Raw genomic sequence first — 19,165 nt, 5'->3', positions numbered from 1 at the left:
TTGTCTATCTAGATATGGTAGAATCTATTTGTCTTTCTGGTACTATACCCATTAATCCACCTGGTATGGAAGCTATTTACCTATCTGGAAAACGTAACTTTTGCATATTGTACTGATTTATATATCAATGTACATTATATATTTATCTATCTTTGGTATGTATATCCCTGCATGAGTTCCTAGCCCAACCATTTACACAGGACTCAATTCCATTTGCAACTTCTCAGAAAATGAAGTAGTTATGACTGTCGGCAGCAAGATCTTGGCAACATCTACATTGGCCTGATATGTAACAACTGGGTCAGATAAAGCCCTGTAAAGGTCACTTTGAACAAGAGAGAGTCACTTTCCAACTTTCAATGCAATTGCTATCACTGAATATCTCACTATTAACATCCTAGAGGACCTCATCAACCAAGAACTTAACAAGAAAAAAACACACACACAAAGACTATGGGTACAAGACCAGGTGAAAGGCTGGATAATCAGCAGTGAATAAATAATCTCCCAATTTATCAGTATCTGCAAGGCACAAGTCAGGGATGTGATGGAATACTGTCCATTTGCCTTGATGAGTGCAGCACCACCAGTACTCAGGAAGGTCATCACCATTAGGTCAATGTAGCCTGCGTGATCAGCAGTACATCCACCACCATAAACATTCACTCCATCCACTGTCAACACATCATGGGCAGCAGTGTGTACCAAATGCAAAGCAGAGCTACACCAAGGCAACTTCTGCTACCTCTTCTAAACTTGCAACTTCTGCCACTCAGACAGATAAGGGTAGCAAGGCAAATGGAAACACCACAACCTAGTAGGTCCCCTCCAAGCTATGAACCGTCCTGACTTGGAAATATATCACTGGTTCCTCATTATCACTATGTCAAATACTGGAATGCTGTACCCAATAGTAGTGTGAATTTGTCTACAATATGTGGATTGTAACAGTTAAAATATGCAGCTCAACATCACTTTTTCAAGGACATCTGATACCCATATTGTTTAAATGAATAAAATAAATATTTATCAGTGTACTTCAGTCATTTATCTGTCTGGGCAACATAAAAACTTATCCATTAGACAGCAACATCTATCCATCTCTTTGAGTACTATATCTATTTCTCTGGGTGCTATATCTATTTATCTATCTGTATTCTCTATTGCTATGTCTTCCTGGATCACAATCCATTTATCTGTCAGGGTGCTGTATATGTCAAGTTCTGAATCATTTTTATCTGTGTATGTAGTCTGTAGACATTAATTATTTGCAATACCTTTATTTTGGCTTCTGTAGACATTTAATGCAGCATAAAAAAACAGAAAGTGACAGAAAAACTCTGCAGGTCTGGCAGGATACGTAGAGAGAGAAAACGGAGTTAATGTTTCAAGTTGAATAACTCTTTTTCAGAGCTGCTTGGAAAAATGCTGGAGGAGAGACATAACTTGAAACATTAGCTCTGTTTCTCTCTCCACAGATACTGCCAGACCTGCTGAGCTTTGCTAGCACTTTCTGTTTTTACTTCAAATCTCCAGTATCTGCAGTATGTTTATTTATGTACAGCAACTGCATTCAGTGTTTAGGGCAGGAACTAGCCCTGTGAGTGTTTATCCGTGTGCAGTTAATATTTATTGGATATTATATGTAAAACAACATTTATAAAGTACCTTTAATGTAATGAAATATTATAAAACAAACATTATAAAAAAACTATGGGAAGGAGCCACATAAGGAGATATTATGTTAGATGACCAAAAGCTTGATCAAAAAGGCACTTATGAATGTCTAAGAGAAGGAAAGTGAGGCATAGAGGTAGAGAGATGTAGTCAAGGAATTCTAGAGTTTAGGATCTGGGTCACTGAAAGCACAACTGCCAATGATGCAGACATTGTAATTGGGAATACACACAATAGGCCAGACTTAGATGTCTGAGAGAGTTGTGGGACTGGAATAGATTACCAGTCTTGGAGGAATTTGAAAATGAAGATGAGAAGCTTAAAGGTAAGTTACGGTTTGACCAAAAGCCAATGAAGGTCATTGAGCATAAGAGTGAGACCCAGATATATACCAATGTACAAGCTTAAAGTGTGCATTACACTGCTTAATACATAAGTACGTGGACAGCCTGTGTATCACTAGATAAATGGTCTAATATTATTCAAGTGGTGAATTTACAATAGCGCAGGAAATAAGAGTTTGAGCTCTTTGTTCTGTCACAACAACTTTCACTAATACACAGGTACCGTACATTGCATTTCCAGCCTATATATAAATCTGGATTCGATTTAGTTGAGACTTTTTTTTTGCTGTTGCAGGAGATTTGGGAGGAAATGTGCTGCTTGTCAGCAGGGAATCCCTCCTACCCAGGTGGTCCGGAGGGCGCAGGATTTCGTCTATCACCTGCAGTGTTTTGCTTGCATTGTTTGCAAACGCCAACTAGCCACTGGTGATGAGTTTTACCTCATGGAGGACAGCAGACTGGTCTGTAAGGGAGATTACGAAGTGGCAAAGCAAAGAGGTGAGTTTACTCCTACCCTGCCTCACATCAGTAAATCAGTGAAGCATTATTCTTGTTCCTGACTTTCCAAATGCATAAACAATTTGATTAAGTTAATTTTTTGATGCAATTAATAGGTCAGCATCAAATCATTTTTTATTGACAGAAGTTATGAGTAAAATGCAATTGAGCAAAGATCTATGTCTTCTTTCATAATACATCGCTCAATTTGATTAATAATATTAATTAGGAGCAGGTGTAGGCCATTTGGTCCCTTAAGCCTCCTGCACCATTCAATAGGATCCTGGCTGATAGGGTAACAGTCTGAGCTGCACTTTCTTATCCGCATCCCTTACTCCTTTATTCATCAAAAGCTATCAAAGTTAGCCTTGATCCTTCATTGATCCACTATGTTTTGGGAGAGAGAAATGCACAGGTTCGGAACCCTCTGAGAGAAACAAACAGATTTCTATATTTCTGTGCTAATATTGAAAATTTGTTGAAAACATTCTTTCTGAAATAAAGTAAAATGAACACATTAAATTTCAAAGCACACATATATATATACACATATATGTTCATAAATTCATGTACACATGTGTTCATCTAAAGGTAAAGTCCACCATAGCCCTATTCCCTCCTGAGAGATGGACAGCTGGCGATGGTGTAACACAAGGGTCACCATATCTTAAGTGAGGGGAAGTGTTGAAAAGGAGAACTTTTTTATGGTAACCACTGCCACTGCAGGAATTGAACCCACATTGCTGACATCACTAATTAGTCATCTGGTCTACTGAGCTAACTGACCCCCAATATGTTATGTACAGTCCTGATGAAAGGTTTTGACCTGATACATCGACTTCCCTCCTCCTCTGATGCTGCCTGACCTGTTGTGCTTTTTCCAGCTCAACTTTCTATCCACTCTGACTCTCCAGCATCTGCAGTTCTCACTATCTCCATGTTAGGAATGCTGACTCATTCAGAACAAATTAGCAAGCACCTTGTCATGGGTACCTACATTGACACCCTGTTACCCAATCACAGGTTTTGTCACACACAATGCTGATGTATGTTACCCGCTTCCTACGGCTAACAACCTGTCCCAATTCCATTGCCCCATTCAGTCTGGTGATGGGGTGTGAACGGAGTCAAAATGTATGGTGCTGGAAAAGCACAGCTAGTCAGGCAGCATCCAAGGAGCGGGAGAGTCGATATTTTGAGCAAAAGCTCTTCATCAGGAATGTGAAAGGATCCAAGGGGGCTGAGAGATAAATGGGAGGGGTGTGGAGGGACACTGGGAATGCGATAGATAGTTGCAGGTGGGGGGGGTGTGACGATGGGTCGGGGTGGAGGGCGGAGCGGATAGGTGGGAAGGAAGATGGAAACGTATGACAGTTCAAGAGGGTGGTGCCAAGTTGGAGGGTTGGATCTGGGATAAGGTCTGGGGAACGGAGATCAGGAAACTGGTGAAATCGACATTGATCCCCCCATGTGGTTGGAGGGTCCCAAGGTGAAAGATGAGGCATTCTGCTTCTAGGCATCATGTGGCTAGAATTTGGCGGTGGAGGAGTCCCAGGACTTGCACGTCCTTGGCGGATTGGGAGGGGGAGTTGAATTCTTCAGTCACAGGGCAGTGGCCAGTCCACACTTTCTCCTGGGGAGGTAAAACCTAAGCAGATGATTGTGGAAGAAATAAGTCTGCTCCTGACAATTGAGCCCACTCAGATATGGACTTTTTTATTTACTTGCAGAAGCAGAAACCAATGCCAAGAGGCCCCGAACCACAATCACTGCCAAGCAGTTGGAAACTTTGAAGAATGCCTATAACAATTCCCCCAAACCAGCTCGCCATGTGAGAGAACAGCTTTCGTCTGAGACCGGGTTGGACATGCGTGTGGTCCAGGTATGGAAACACTCACTGGAGCTTTTACTTTCTTAAAATTGTAACTTCTAAAAGGAGAGAAACCCTGGACCCATACAACAGAACCTTTACAGAAGAGGAAAGGTCATTGATACAAGGCTTTGATTAGATGTGATGAAGGAACTGACGCCCATCAATTACCTGCTATTCTTCATCTGCCAACTGTCTACCTTTTAAGCTCCTTATATTCTGGCTTTAATCACTCAGAGAGTAGGGGTCTGGTAACAGGCATCAACCAAAACTGCTGCACTCTAAATTTATAACAATACTGGTTTGCCTGAGGAACATGTGTAAAGTTTAGTTTAAGGGATATTTTCTCCATAAATAAGTGTTAGACAATTTCTAATCTCTCTAAATACAATGAAGAAAATTACCATGAAACTGCAGTTTGGGACTCTTGTGATCACGGTGAAGTTCAAAGTAAGAATAGTATTCCTTTAAATCCTATTCCACTACCTTTCAGGTAGGCAATGTCTATCCACTGCTCCCTACCCTCAATGTCAATATTCTTGCTCCCACATTGAGAGTCCCAGTTCAGATATAATTATACACACGTAAATAGATAGAGCTAATATCAACAATCTGGAGAGAATGGACTATCCAGTCTTGTACCAGAATGAAATAGTCACCAGGTTTCCACGGGGATTCCTTCTGGTTATTATTTCTCGAGGTTGTGGGGGCATGTTTGAAAGTTATTGCCCAAGCCTGAGGTAAACACATTTTGCAATGTCACTCCATGTAAAGATTTTATCAATTTGAGTTTAATGCTTGAAGGAGATAACAAAAAAAAGAGGTTATGAGAAAAGATCAGGGGACCAACTGGATAGATCCCTCAGAGAGCAGACCTGGGTATGATGGGCCAACTGGTCCTAAGAATCCTATGAATTAATCTCACAATGTAGTTTGATCTCAAGCTATATGATCAATATCAACAAATTAATGGAACGATGTGAGAAAGGTTTATACTTACATTACCACTTTTATACAAATGTGAGGTGATCTCCACTTTACATTTTCCTAATCGAACTGTTCAGAAATGTTACTATGTACCTCAGGAACAAGTGGAACCTGGTTCTCCTGGCACAAAGGTAGGAACACTTCCACAGCACCACAAGAACCCCTGACCCCACTTTCCACAAACGGAGTGAACAGGGAGAAACTCTTTCTGTTTGTTGGAGGGCCAATAATAAGACCACACCAACTTAAGATCATTGGCAAGTGAATCAGAGGAATTTCTTTTTAATGCAACTGGCTGAAAGGGTAGTAGAAGCAGATTCGCTATCATTTTTGATAGAGAATCGGATAAATATTTGGAAGAATTTCCTTTTTGTGAAGACATGGAAAAAGATCAGGAGATTTGGATTAATTGGGTACTGTGACCAAAGAGCTGGCCAAATGGCCTCCTCCTGTATTGATCTAAGATTCTATCTATGTTTATATAACTGGAGGAGAAGGATTCATAACTGTACTTACCTGAATGAGCCCAACAGCCTGAGAGGGAAGACCACCTACCAGTTCTGCAGTTTTCCAGTGAGCACATGGTAATGGTACAAATGACTGTAATGTTATTATGCAAACATTTGGAACATTTGATATAAAATTATTTGTTGTGCTAATTTCAAAGTGCAAGTGCAGAGAGAGGAATTTGGGGTGAGTGTGTAAAGTATTCCTACCATTACATAATGGACAATGATATAATTTTGATTGTTGGATTTTCCATAGAATTTTACAGCAGAGCAATGCACCATTCAGGCCAATAGCACCTTGCACAAAAAAGATCTATCCACCTCACTGTATCTAATCCTATCTTTGTAACATGCTTCTGGACAAGGTGTGTCAGGTCAAAACATTATAAGCAAGATTAGGCAATTACTTTTCCACTAGCTAATAAGAGGTATTAGAAATAATGACAATAAGTAACTTCTATTTTATATAGTTGCCAAAGTATCAGAATGTCCAAAGACTTCACTGAAGCCTTATCAGGCTGATAGTGAGCCCCAGAAAGGTATATATTAAGACAGGTGCTCCTATGCTTGGCCAGATTGCATTGTTTTAAGCAGGGGCTTGAAATGAATAGAGGAAGGTGGAAAGAATTCTTAGATTCCCTACATTGTGTAGAAACAGGCCTTTCAGCCCAACAAGTCCTCCGAACTTGTTGATCCTCCAAAGAGCAATCCACCCAGACCCATTCCCTGCACCTAATACTATGGGCAATTTAGTATGGTCAATTCACCTAACCTGCACATCTTTGGATTGTGGGAGGAAACTGGAGCACCCGGAGGAAATCCACGCAGACAGCTGCCCAAGGCAGGAATTGAACCCGTGTCCCTGGCGCTGTGAGGTAGCAGTGCTAACCACTGAGCCACCGTGCTGCTCCAATGAGGGAGGGAATTTCAGGGTGTGTAACTGGCTGGAAGCACAGCCATCGAGAGTGGAGTGAAGGGACTGGGGGAATACCCATGCATACATATAGAAGGTGGTGTTGAAGTATTGATTCTATAAATGATCATTGGGTTGTTACAGAGGTTTACATTATAGCAACTAATAACATTAGAAGTGTGACCATTACCTCTGTCCAATACTTATGGTCCCGCTGAGCCAATTGTCTAATTAGTATCCAGTTAATGGCTACACTAAATGTCCTTTTATTCGAGCTCACTGGGACCACAACCAGATCCTAGGAGTGAAAGGGAAATCACACACTGAAGGCTGGGAGGACATAGTTAGAAAGAGTAATAATCTCAGCAGATTGATTAGAAAAATATGAACTTTAAAGGAAAGGTTACTGTTGTCCTTTGAGGCAGTTCCTAATTTGATCCAGTTAGGTCAATGGATGTGGGAAATGTGGAATTATCCAACAGACAATGCAACCCTTGCAACCAGTGGATTTGAATCAACAGTTTTAAAGCACATGCTGACTCTGCAATGCTACCATTACCCTTGAGATCAACGTTTATATTGCATTCCTGACCTTCAATATGTGGCCGGTGGTTGGATCTGTGTTTAGTCTGAGCTGAGAGATCATTCCTGGACGAGTAGAGGTGTTTGTGGGGGTTAAAAAGTATTACCCATAATGCGTATAGAACAGGCCAGAAAATCTATGCCAGTACTTAAGCATCACACCAGGTTCTTCCTTCAACATCCTGTCTCCACCTTCTCCATCCAACCCCCTTCAATATATCTTTCTAATCCTTTCTCCCTTGATTGTTTACTAGCTGTCCCTTATTTATATCTACTCCTTGTTTTGTAACTATTCACTGGTAAACAAGATTATCCTGAATTTCTTATTGAATTGATTTGTAACTACGTTTAGTTCTGATTTCACTGGTAAATGGAAAAAGATATTATTTACATCTACCTTATAATTTTAAAGACCTCTAACAGATCATCCCGCACCATGTCTCCAGACGGTTAACTGTCTAAAGAAAAAAGCTGGTTGATAGGATCTGGGTCATGATGTGCTCATTGGTAAATTACCCAGTCTGACAACCGCCTAGCAAGTATTTAATTACAGTGCCTGCTTACTGAAGGTCATCCATGAAATAAGGATGGCAATCCACTGCACATAAGCTGCTAATGGCATTGCATTTAAAAAGATGCGCACTTCTGATTATTTAGCTCGAATAAGAGCAGGCGCCACACAGGAAATCCTATTCCTTCTCAATGCCATGTAATTGAACACCCTTAGATACTGATTAATTATTTCATTTTGTTTTGCAATCTGCCGCAGCCCAATCTGATGCATGACTCTCTAGGCCTCCTGTTAGACAATGACGCTTCTGCTCTGGGGTTGCGGGGGGGGCAGAAAAGGTTGCCTGAGTATCTTTGTTGCCACTGCAATGGTAAGGAAGCATTTAGAAGAACAGGGCCAAGAATGGAACAAGTGGCTTTCTCGTAGGCAGCAAGTTTCATGATGGGGAGAAACTGTTGCTTGAACCTGTGCCACATTACTGTTATAAAAATAGAAAGTGCTGGAGAAAATCAGTAAGTCTGACAGCATTGGTGGAGAGAGAAGCAGAAATAATCTTTTGAGTCCAATATGACTCTTCGGAACTCACTGTTGTAACCCTGACAATCAAAGGGAAGAATTACATTTGACCATAACAGCAAAGATATTGAATCCAAAATGCTGCAGGATCCCCATATGGAAGATGAGATGCTTTTGTTCCAGTTTGTGGTGATCTTTGCCAGGGCACTGCAACAAGCCTGAGACAGAACCATTGGCCAGGGAACACGGCGGTGTATTAAAGTGGCAGGCATCTGAAACTAAGTTGTCTTGATTTTATGCCACTTGGGGATCTCCAAAATAAAAGTCCAGTGCCAAACGTGGTATGAAAAGTATACACAGATGACTCAGATCGCATCAGCATTTTCTAAATGTATCTGAAGTTGACTTCGAAGTTTTGAGAGTATGAAGTAACCAAGTCCTGTTCTCAAAGATTTCAAATGCAGCACAGAATTCATCTGATTTGGAGAATTACAGCTCAAACCAAATAGTATAAGTGAATAGTGTAAGATATAACGGAACCCACACTGCATCAAATGAAGATATTAATTTGACTATTGCTGCTCTTTCAGACATTTCAAGGTTAGTTATGCTGTACTTCCTGTCTCAATGTGATCCCATTTTTGAAATGCAATGCAAGATCAATGATCTGAGTACAGTCTTGATTACTTTGAGTCTTACTATGCCCGGTTTTAAAGCAATTGGGATACAACTGCAATACTCTAAACTTTTTATGAACAATTTGTTTATAATGTTAAAAATTTACTGATGTCCTGATCTCAAGAGCCTGAAGCGCTATCGTGCAGAATTGGTAGTATAACCTGATGATCCAAGTTAGGTTCGGTGCCAAACCTGTAGTAAATTACCTTTCTTTGGTCAGATTCTCATTGCAACATTGTTCAAAAGGTTAAAAATTAAAGCAGGCCCTCCAGAGGGTTTTGCTGGTTAACTAAAATGCAAGAGTATCTTTGTTTTGAGGTAGTTCAAAATAATTGACACACAGGTGATAAATGGTTATCTCGCTTTTGTCTCCCATAGGTTTGGTTTCAGAATCGCCGAGCAAAGGAGAAACGACTGAAAAAGGATGCTGGGAGACAGAGATGGGGCCAGTATTTCAGGAACATCAAGCGATCCAGAGCAAGCTCCAAATCAGACAAGGACAGCACCCAGGATGATGGGGTAGCCAGTGATGCCGAAGTGTCCTTCACAGGTTGGCATCCGATAGTCACAACGAGTTGGGGTTGAGTTTTAGTTGCTCTTGACAATCAGCAAACCCAACAATAACTACCTTTTGGACTATCATTGTAAACAGCATCTCAGCTATGTGGAGAGACAGGAGAAGCTGGATCCATTCAGTTAGAAGAGGGACTGTTCGGAAGAGATTTAATAAAGTGCTTCATATTATGAGGGGCTTTGATAGAGTGAATAAGGATAAACTGTTTCCATTGACAGAAAAGCCTGTCACCAGGAGATACAGCTTTAAGGACTTGGCAGGGTGAGGGAGGATGTTTCACTTTGTAGGAGGGCCCAGAACTAGGACTGTGGGACACAGTTTACAATTGAGGTCTTAAATTTAAAATGGAGTTAGGGAGATGCCTTATTACTTTCAGAGGATCATGAGTTGCTGGAATTCTTTTCTTCAGTAAATAATAGATGCTATTTGAATTTGCTCAAGTCTGGGTTCAATAATATTTAATAGACAAAGGAGTCAAAGGTCATGATTAGGGGGTGGGTGGTGCAGACAGGAAATTGGAATAGAAATAGCAACCAATCAGCCATGACCTTAATGAATGGCAGAGTAGGTTGGAAAGGACAAATGGCCTATTCCTGTTCCCATGTCCCTATATTCCGCCCAATGTGTCCATTTTTAACATTATCCAGTTAGCTATTAGGAAATACCATACTCCTTGTAAAAGTGGTGAAAGTGGGGTCAGTAGCAGCTTACAAATTGAAAAGTGAACACCTGCACAGCTGTGAGGGAAGAGAGTGGTGGAAGTATGGAATGAATTCAGTACCTCCTTCAGAAAGCTACCACATGTACAAAGGGCTTGAATGGCCTCCTTCTACAATCTTATGATTCTAAATAACTTACAAATGGTTAATATAAGGATAGAAAATCTAACAAAAGAAATGCATATTGATAGTAATTCATGTCACTGAGAATGAGCCTGAGTGATTTCACAATGAGGCGTGGGTGGGTGGGGAAGGTGTTGTTTCTGGGAGTAAAGAGTAATATTGGTGAAATGAATAGAGCAAGGATGCAAATACAAACAAAGGAGACAGCTCACAGTTGAAAAATCACCTAATCTCTCCTTTCAACAGCCAGTCTTATCAAACTGCATGTTCCAAATATCTGTAGGGCTACCTAGTGTGTCAGGAGTCAGTTAGTTCATTTGGTTGAATGCCTGGTTTATGATGCAAAGTAATACAAACAGCATGGGTTCAATTTCCATTCTGATTGAGGTTACCAGAACAGATTTTCTTCCTCCCCATTACACTCATTGCCTGAAGTGTAGTGACCCTCAAGTAAAACCACTTCTTGTCTCTTTCTAACGCAACAGTTTTATTTGGAGGCGTTAGCTTTGAAGTGATGCTTCTTCAGCAGCACTTTGAAAGGTAATGCCACCAAATAAAGCTGATAGGCTATAACCTGGTGTTGTGTGATTTTTAACTTTGTCCACCCCAGTCCAACACCGGCTTCTCTAAATCATCTCTTTCTAATGAGGGAGTGGCTGTATGATTTGGTCAGACGATGCTGACTTTCCCATAGTTTGTTAGTAACAGTTTGAGAGTGGCCTTTGAAGGAGGCTGGTGTGACAATAATATCCCTGAGCTGGTAATCTAAAACCTCAAGCCATTACATGAGAAATTTAAATTCAACAAACTTTGGAAATAACAGCCAGCTAAATATAAATTGTGTTATCATTGTCAAATATTGTAAAAACCCATTTGGTTCACTAATGTCCTTTACAGAATCCTGACAGTGTGGAAACAGGTCATTTGGTCTATCAAGGACCCAAACATACCCCATCATCACCTAGCCTGCATATCCCAGGACACCATGGGCAATCCACCTAACCTTCGCATCTTTTGACTGTGGAAAGAAGCTAGAGAAACCAGAGGGAACTCATGCAGACACAGGGAGAATGTGCAAACTCCACACAGAATTGAACACAAGTCCCTGCTTTGTGAGGCAGCAGTGCTAACCACTGAGTCACCGTGCCACCTGTTTTAAGCACAGAAATCTGCTGTCCTCAATGGGCTCACTTGCATGTGACTCCAGTCCTACAGCAATGCAGATGACTCTTAACTACTCTCTTAAACAGTCAATCAATTAAGGCTAGGAAACAAATGCTGGCCTTGCCGGCCATGTACACATCCTATGAATGAATTAAGAAGACCTTCCCTCTGAAAGGAGAAGGATCACCATCACTTTCAATTAGCATGACTCATCAAGCAGTGCCAAAACAAACTGTCACAATGCTTTCCATTTTCAAGAGATATTCAGCATTGTTCTTGGGTAGATTTTGAATTATCTCAGTGTTTTAGACATAACTTAATAATGAAAAAATACGGGGTATCACATGTCTAATCAGGAACAAAAACAAAATGCTACGAATATGTGTAAACTGAAATAAAAGCAGTAAATGCTGGAGGAACTCAACAGTTTCTGCAGAGAAAAAGAGAGAGAGAGGATGAACATTTCAGGCTAAGAAATTAAGTGGAATGGTGAGTGTTCATTTTGGTACATTATTGTGCAGATTTATGAGAAACTGATGTAATGGGACAATTGCTTTAGTCTATTCCATGAAGAAGGGCTCATGCCCAAAATATCGATTCTCCTGCACTTTGGATGCTGCCTGACCTGCTTTTCCAGCAACACATTTTTCAGCTTAGTCTATTCCAGAATTGCATGCTTGGGTAGCTTTCCTGCTGCAGCAATAGATTGTGGGCAAAGACCTCCTGGTGGGGAAGATGCAGCCGGACCAGTCCTTAATGCAATATATTATTCAGGAAGCCTCACCTTTTAAGGATGTTGCTTTATCATGGGGTTCACGACTCTCCTGGTATCTGGTCTTCTTTGTAGACACAAAATCTTCTTTGTGTCAATAAGACGAAATGTAAACTAAGGGCATGTTTCGCTGAGCATCTCAGCTGTGCCCATAAGGGCCCACCTGACCTCCCGGTCACTGCCCATTTCCGATATGTCCATCCATGGACTCCTCCATTACCACAGTGAATCAGACAACAAATTGGAGAAACAACACCTCATCTTCCTTTTGGGCAGCCAACTGCTTACAGAACTCAACGTTGAGTTCTTCAATTTCAATTAGCCTTCCCACCCATCACCCAACACACTTTCCAGCCCTGCCTCCTCCCTTTCATACCTCCAACTAACCCTTCATTCTGAATTCCTTCCTCCTATTGACCTAGCGGATTGTACCTACCACCTGTATTCACCTATTACCACCTCACCACTTTACCCCTTTCTCCACCCATAACCTCTTCCCTCCTCTCTCTTCATCTGTAGCTCCCCCTACCTCCCCATCCCCAGTCCTGAAGGATTACACACAAAATGTCTACTTCACACCTGATGCTGCCTGGCTTGCTGTGTTCTTTCAACCTCCTGCTTATCTGTTTAACACTAGCATTTTGACAGAAATATGTCTTCTTCTGAACTGCTGACAAGAATGGTGCTGTCCTCATCTGGCATACCAGCCACTGCGTTGAAGATGCTGAATACCAATTCTCAGACACATCTTCCTATCTCCCTGGACCATGACTCCACTACTGAATGTCTTGCTGTTGTTTCCAGGACTTCTCAACGACCTCCTCTCCCATGGAGACCGAACAGAAAGTGAGGACTGCAGATGCTGGAGATCAGAGTCGAGAGTGTGATGCTGGAAAAGCACAGCAAATTAGGCACCATCCGAAGAGCAGGAGAATCGACGTTTCAGGCAAAAGCCCTTCATCAGGAATGGTTCTCCTAATCCTCAGATGCTGCCTGACCTGCTGTAGTTATTCAGCACCGCACTCTCATCTCCTATAGAGACCTCTCCTCCACAGTTTCCCTCACTGTTCATAGTTTCCCCAGTCCCTTGCACAGCTCCATTTGCCCCAAACCAACACAGTTCCAAAGAACAGCCACATTGGGCTCCAAGTGTTAACACTGACTCTTACTCCACAGTTGCTGCCAGACCTGCTAAGTTTCTCCAGAATTTTCTTTTTTTTCAATTTTGAATACCGGTATCCGCAGTATTTTATATTTGCAATCTAATATGGGGCTGGGTGAAATTGGATCATGCCCATCAAGACAAGGTAACTCTCCAAACAAGCTCAGAAAATGTTGGAGAAACTCAGCAGGTCTGGTAGCATCTGTGTACAGAGATGATGTGGTGCCAGTGTTGGATTGTGGTGGACATAGTTAAAAAATCACACAACATCAGGTTCTAGTCCAACAGGTTTATTTGGTAGCACAAGCTTTCAGAGCTAGCTACCTGATGAAGGAGCAGCACTCAAAAAGCTAGTGCTTCCAAATAAACTTGTTGGACTATAACCTGGTGTTGTGTGGAGAGAAACAGAGGTAATGTTTCAGGTCTAGTAAGACTTCTTCTGAAGAATTCCAGTTCTGAAGACAATAGACAATAGGTGCAGGAGTAGGCCATTCTGCCCTTCGAGCCTGCACCACCATTCAATATGATCATGGCTGATCATCCTCAATCAGTACCCTGTTCCTGCCTTATCTCCATAACCCTTGATTCCACAATCCTTGAGAGCTCTATCCAGCTCTTTCTTAAATGAATCCAGAGACTGGGCCTCCACTGCCCTCTGGGGCAGAACATTCCACACAGCCACCACTCTCTGGGTGAAGAAGTTTCTCCTCATCTCTGTCCTAAATGGTCTACCCCGTATTTTTAAGCTGTGTCCTCTGGTTCGGGACTCACCCGTCAGCAGAAACATGTTTCCTGCCTCCAGAGTGTCCAATCCTTTAATAATCTTATGTGTCTCAATCAGATCTCCTCTCAGTCTTCTAAACTCAAGGGTATACAAGCCCAGTTGCTCCAGTCTTTTAGTGGAAGGTAATCCTGCCATTCCAGGAATTGACCTTGTGAACCTACGCTGCACTCCCTCAATAGCCAGAATGTCTTTCCTCAAATTTGGAGACCAGAACTGCACACAGTACTCCAGGTGTGGTCTCACCAGAGCCCTGTACAGCTGCAGAAGAACTTCTTTGCTTCTATACTCAATCCCTCTTGTTATGAAGGCCAGCATGCTATTAGCCTTCTTCACTACCTGCTGTACCTGCATGCTCACCTTCATTGACTGGTGTACAAAAACACCCAGATTTCTTTGTACTGTCCCTTTACCTAAATTGATTCCATTTAGGTGGTAATCTGCCTTCCTGTTCTTGCCAACAAAGTGGATAACCATACATTTATCCACATTAAACTGCATCTGCCATGCATCTGACCACTCACCTAACTTGTCCAGGTCACCCTGTAATCTCCTAACATCCTCATCACATTTCACCCTGCCACCCAGCTTAGTATCATCAGCAAATTTGCTAATGTTATTACTAATACCATCTTCCATATCATTAACATATATTGTAAAAAGCTGCTGTCCCAGCACTGATCCCTGCGGTATCCCACTGGTCACTGCCTTCCATTCCGAAATGGAGCCGTTTATCATTACTCTTTGTTTCCTATCAGCCAACCAACTTTCAATCCAAGTTAGTACTTTGCCCCCAATACCATGCGCCCTAATTTTGCTCACTAACCTCCTATGTGGGACTTTATCAAAAGCTTTCTGAAAGTCAAGGTACACTACATCTATTGGATCTCCCTCGTCCATCTTCAGAGTTACATCCTCAAAAAATTCCAGAAGATTAGTCAAGAATGATTTCCCCTTCATAAATCCATGCTGACTCTGACCTATCCTGTTACTACTATCCAGATGTGTCGTAATTTCATCCTTTATAATAGACTCCAGCATCTTTCCCACCACTGAGGTCAGACTAACTGGTCTATAATTTCCTGCTTTCTCTCTTCCACCTTTCTTAAAAGTGGTACAACATTAGCCACCCTCCAATCCGCAGGAATTGATCCCAAATCTATCGAACTCTGGAAAATAATCACCAACGCATCCATGATTTCGCGAGCCACTTCCTTCAGTACTCTGGGATGTAGACCATCAGGCCCTGGGGGCTTATCAACCTTCAGACCTAATGGTCTCTCCAACACCAATTCCTGGCAAATATAAATTCCCTTCAGTTCAGGTCCTTCAGCCACTGTTACCTCAGGGAGATTGCTTGTGTCTTCCCCAGTGAACACAGATCTGAAGTACCAATTCAATTCTTCTGCCATTTCTTTGTTCCCCGTAATATATTCCCCTGTGTCTGTCTTCAAGGGCCCAATTTTAGTCTTAACCATTTTTTTGCCTTTCACATACCTAAAAAAACTTTTACTATCCTCCTTTATATTATTGGCCAGTTTACCTTCGTACCTCATTTTTTCTCTGCATATTTCCTTCTTAGTAATCCTCTGTTGTTCTTTAAAAGGTTCCCAGTCCTCCGTTTTCCCACTTATCTTTGCTATGTTATACTTTCTCTTTTAACTTTATATGTTTCTTAACTTCCCTCGTCAGCCACGGCCACCCATGCCTCTTCCTGGGATCTTTCTTCCTTTTTGGAATGAACTGATCCTGCAACTTCTGCATTATACACAGAAATATCCGCCATTGTTCCTCCACTGTCATCCCTGCTAAGGTATTGCACCGTTGAACTTTGGCCAGCTCCTCCCTCATAGCTCCATTGTTCCCTTTATTCAACTGAAATATTGTTACTACCAATTGTACCCTCTCCCTCTCAAATTGCAGATTGAAGCTTATTGTATTATGGTCACTACTTCCCAATGGCTCCTTCACTTCGAGGTCCCTGACCAATTCTGGTCCGTTGCACAATGCCAGATCCAGAATTGCCTTCTCCCTGGTCGACTCCAGCATCAGCTGTTCTAAGAATCCATCTCTCAGGCACTCCGCAAAGTCTCTTTCTTGAGGCCCAATACCATCCTGATTCTCCCAGTCTACCTGCATATTGAAATCTCCTATAACAACTGTAGTAACATCTTTGCGACAGGCCAATTTCAGCTCCTGATTTAACTTACATCCGACATCCAGACTACTGTTTGGGGGCCTGTAGTTAACTCCCAAGAGGGTCTTTTTACCCATAGTAGTTCTCAGCTCTATCCACACTGACTCTACATCCCCTGATTCTAGGTCCCCCCATGCAAGGCACTGAATATCATCCCTTATCAACATGGCCACCCCACCCCCTCTGCCCATCAGTCTGTCCTTACGATAACACATGTAGCCTTGAATATTCATTTCCCAGGCCCTGTCCACTTGAAGCCACGTCTCAGTTATCCCCACAATATCGTATCTGCCAATTTCCAAAAGAGCCTCAAGCTCATCCATCTTATTTCTAATACTTCGTGCATTCATGTATAGTATTTTTAATTTGTTACTGCCCTCACCCTTCCCATCAACTCATATTTCACTCAACCTTACAGCATGATCCCTTTCCGAGTTATCTGCCTCATTGATACAGTTGTCTTTCTTGACTTCCCTTGTTCTAGCTTTCCCTCCAAATTCCTTCTTAAACATTCAGTTTGAAGAATGCAATCAGACTGAAAAACTCTATTTCTTACTCCGCAGATGCTACCAGACCTACCGAGTTTCTTCAGCTTTGTCTACATGTGTTTTATGTTTCAGGTGGCTGAGTGGTTGGCACTGCTGGCTCTCAGTACTGAGGACCCCAGGTTCGATTCCAGCCTTGTGCAACTGTCTGTGTGGAGTTTATACATTCTCTTTCTGCCTGTGTGGGTTTCCTCCCACAGTCCAGGGCTGGGTGGATTAACTATTGGCAATGCAGGGTTAAAGGTGCCAGGGTGGGAAGCTCTGTAGAGGCTAGGTATGGGCTGAGTGGCCTGCCGCCACATTGTAGGGATTCTATGATTAGAGTAAAAAGTGAGGTCTGCAGATGCTGGAGATCAGAGCTGAAAGTGTGTTGCTGGTTAAAGCACAGCAGGTTAGGCAGCATCCAAGGAACAGGAAATTCGACGTTTCGGGCCAGAGCCCTTCATCAGGAATGGAAGAGAGCTTCTTCAAGGAAGGCATCCTTGCAAGAGGATTCACAGTAGGTTAAAATCTTCGAATTAAAAGTGAGGTCTGCAGATGCTGGAGATCAGAGCTGAAAATGTGTTGCTGGTTAAAGCACAGCAGGTTAGGCAGCATCCAAGGAACAGGAAATTCGACGTTTCGGGCCAGAGCCCTTCATCAGGAATGTTCAGGGATTCTATGATTCCCAGCATCTGCATTATTTTGCCTTTATTTCTAGGCATCCAATGGGTCTGGGTGGATTTGGAGCATGCCGTTCAAAGTAGGGCAACTGTCCCTCTCGGGTTTTAGATTTTAATGTCTTTTTGTTTGTTGTTCTTCCATCTAGATGAGCATTCGATACCCGATATGGGCCACCCGAACGTCATGTACAGAAGCATGAACGACTCCTCTCCGGGTCTAGGCAGACAGGCAGCGAGCAACGGGGGATTCTCGATAGATGGAGTGCTCCCCCACAGCCTGAGGTCCAACAGTCCTTACAGCGTCCCCCGCTCACCAGCTTCTCTGCAAGCCATCCAGTCCCACCCTCCCCTCATGTCCGGCCTGGTGTACCAGGACACTAGCTTGGGGATCCTGGCTCAAGGAGGGGGACAAGGTATGGGCCAGGCACTGCGTGTCCTGGGAGGAAACGGACCCAGTTCGGATCTATCGACAGACAGTAGTGGTGGCTATCCTGATTTCCCAGCCAGTCCTGCCTCCTGGCTAGATGAGGTGGAACACACACAGTTTTAACACATTCCCTTTCTCAATCTCTCACACACAGTCTGTTTCTCTCTCTCTCTCTCATTTTAAAATCAGTACGTGTTCTTTCCAGAGGGGATGATGATGCTGCAATTTAGAGCATTTTGTAGCTGGAAATTAAGTTAGAATCTGTCACCACGGTTTAAAACCAAAGGAATTTTCTGCATATCAACCACGATCATTGCAACTTTTAGCCCTCGTTCTCTTGTGTTCTGTTTAAAAACATACATTGACTCAATGTGACAACAGGTGGGGCTCTTTTGCAAGACTTTAAACTGGCGCTGTTCAATCTGGAATAAGAACAGAAATTGCGTGATAAACTTTCAACACATCGAGCAGCATCTGCGGAGAGAGGGAAAGAAATTCAGGTCGATGACCTTTCTTCAAAACACGCGTTCGTGACTATTTAGCTGTTTAAATTGCCAAGCCACACGCATTTCACAGGAGGTGCATCTGCTGAAGCCGTCTGTATGTCTGTGTGTGTATGTGAGAATCTTATCGTCCTTATTGTGATCCACGTGCACACATCAAAACATCACAGTGTTAGGATTCTTGACACGAATTATACGAGTGAATGTGATTATTTAAGAAAATGTTTCAGACCAGTTACCGGACAGAGCCGTGCGGTGTATTAGGAAACTCTCTGAATGTTAAAACTCCTGATATAGTCCATAATCTGTCATCTATTGTTCACTTTTTATTTAGTCACATGGGAAGTTACTGTTGGCGTTCTACCATTGGAAGGTGACGGTTACGGGTGTAATAGTCCAGAAAACAATTTGGGAAACTGCCGAGTTTCCTCACCTTGCAACACGTGACTGC

The 19,165-nt window shown here is 42.3% G+C and overlaps 1 protein-coding gene across 2 annotated transcripts in view; it reads left to right on the top strand.

Annotated features, from left to right (window-relative positions):
* The window catches only part of lhx3 (LIM homeobox 3), a 159,985-nt gene extending 141,651 nt beyond the window's left edge, over window positions 1-18,334 (top strand). For both annotated transcript variants that reach the window (XM_060841545.1, XM_060841547.1), the window contains 4 exons: window positions 2,317-2,519; window positions 4,250-4,401; window positions 9,464-9,635; window positions 17,931-18,334. In XM_060841545.1, coding sequence (XP_060697528.1) covers window positions 2,317-2,519; window positions 4,250-4,401; window positions 9,464-9,635; window positions 17,931-18,334 — 931 coding nt within the window. The remainder of the gene's footprint in view (window positions 1-2,316; window positions 2,520-4,249; window positions 4,402-9,463; window positions 9,636-17,930) is intronic.
* The last annotated feature ends 831 nt before the right edge of the window (window positions 18,335-19,165 follow it).

This window comes from Hemiscyllium ocellatum, chromosome 21, assembly GCF_020745735.1.
Source record: "Hemiscyllium ocellatum isolate sHemOce1 chromosome 21, sHemOce1.pat.X.cur, whole genome shotgun sequence".
Lineage (NCBI taxonomy): Eukaryota > Metazoa > Chordata > Chondrichthyes > Orectolobiformes > Hemiscylliidae > Hemiscyllium > Hemiscyllium ocellatum.
Note: the sequence above shows the minus strand (reverse complement) of the source record. Positions and strands in the feature narration are given on the sequence as shown.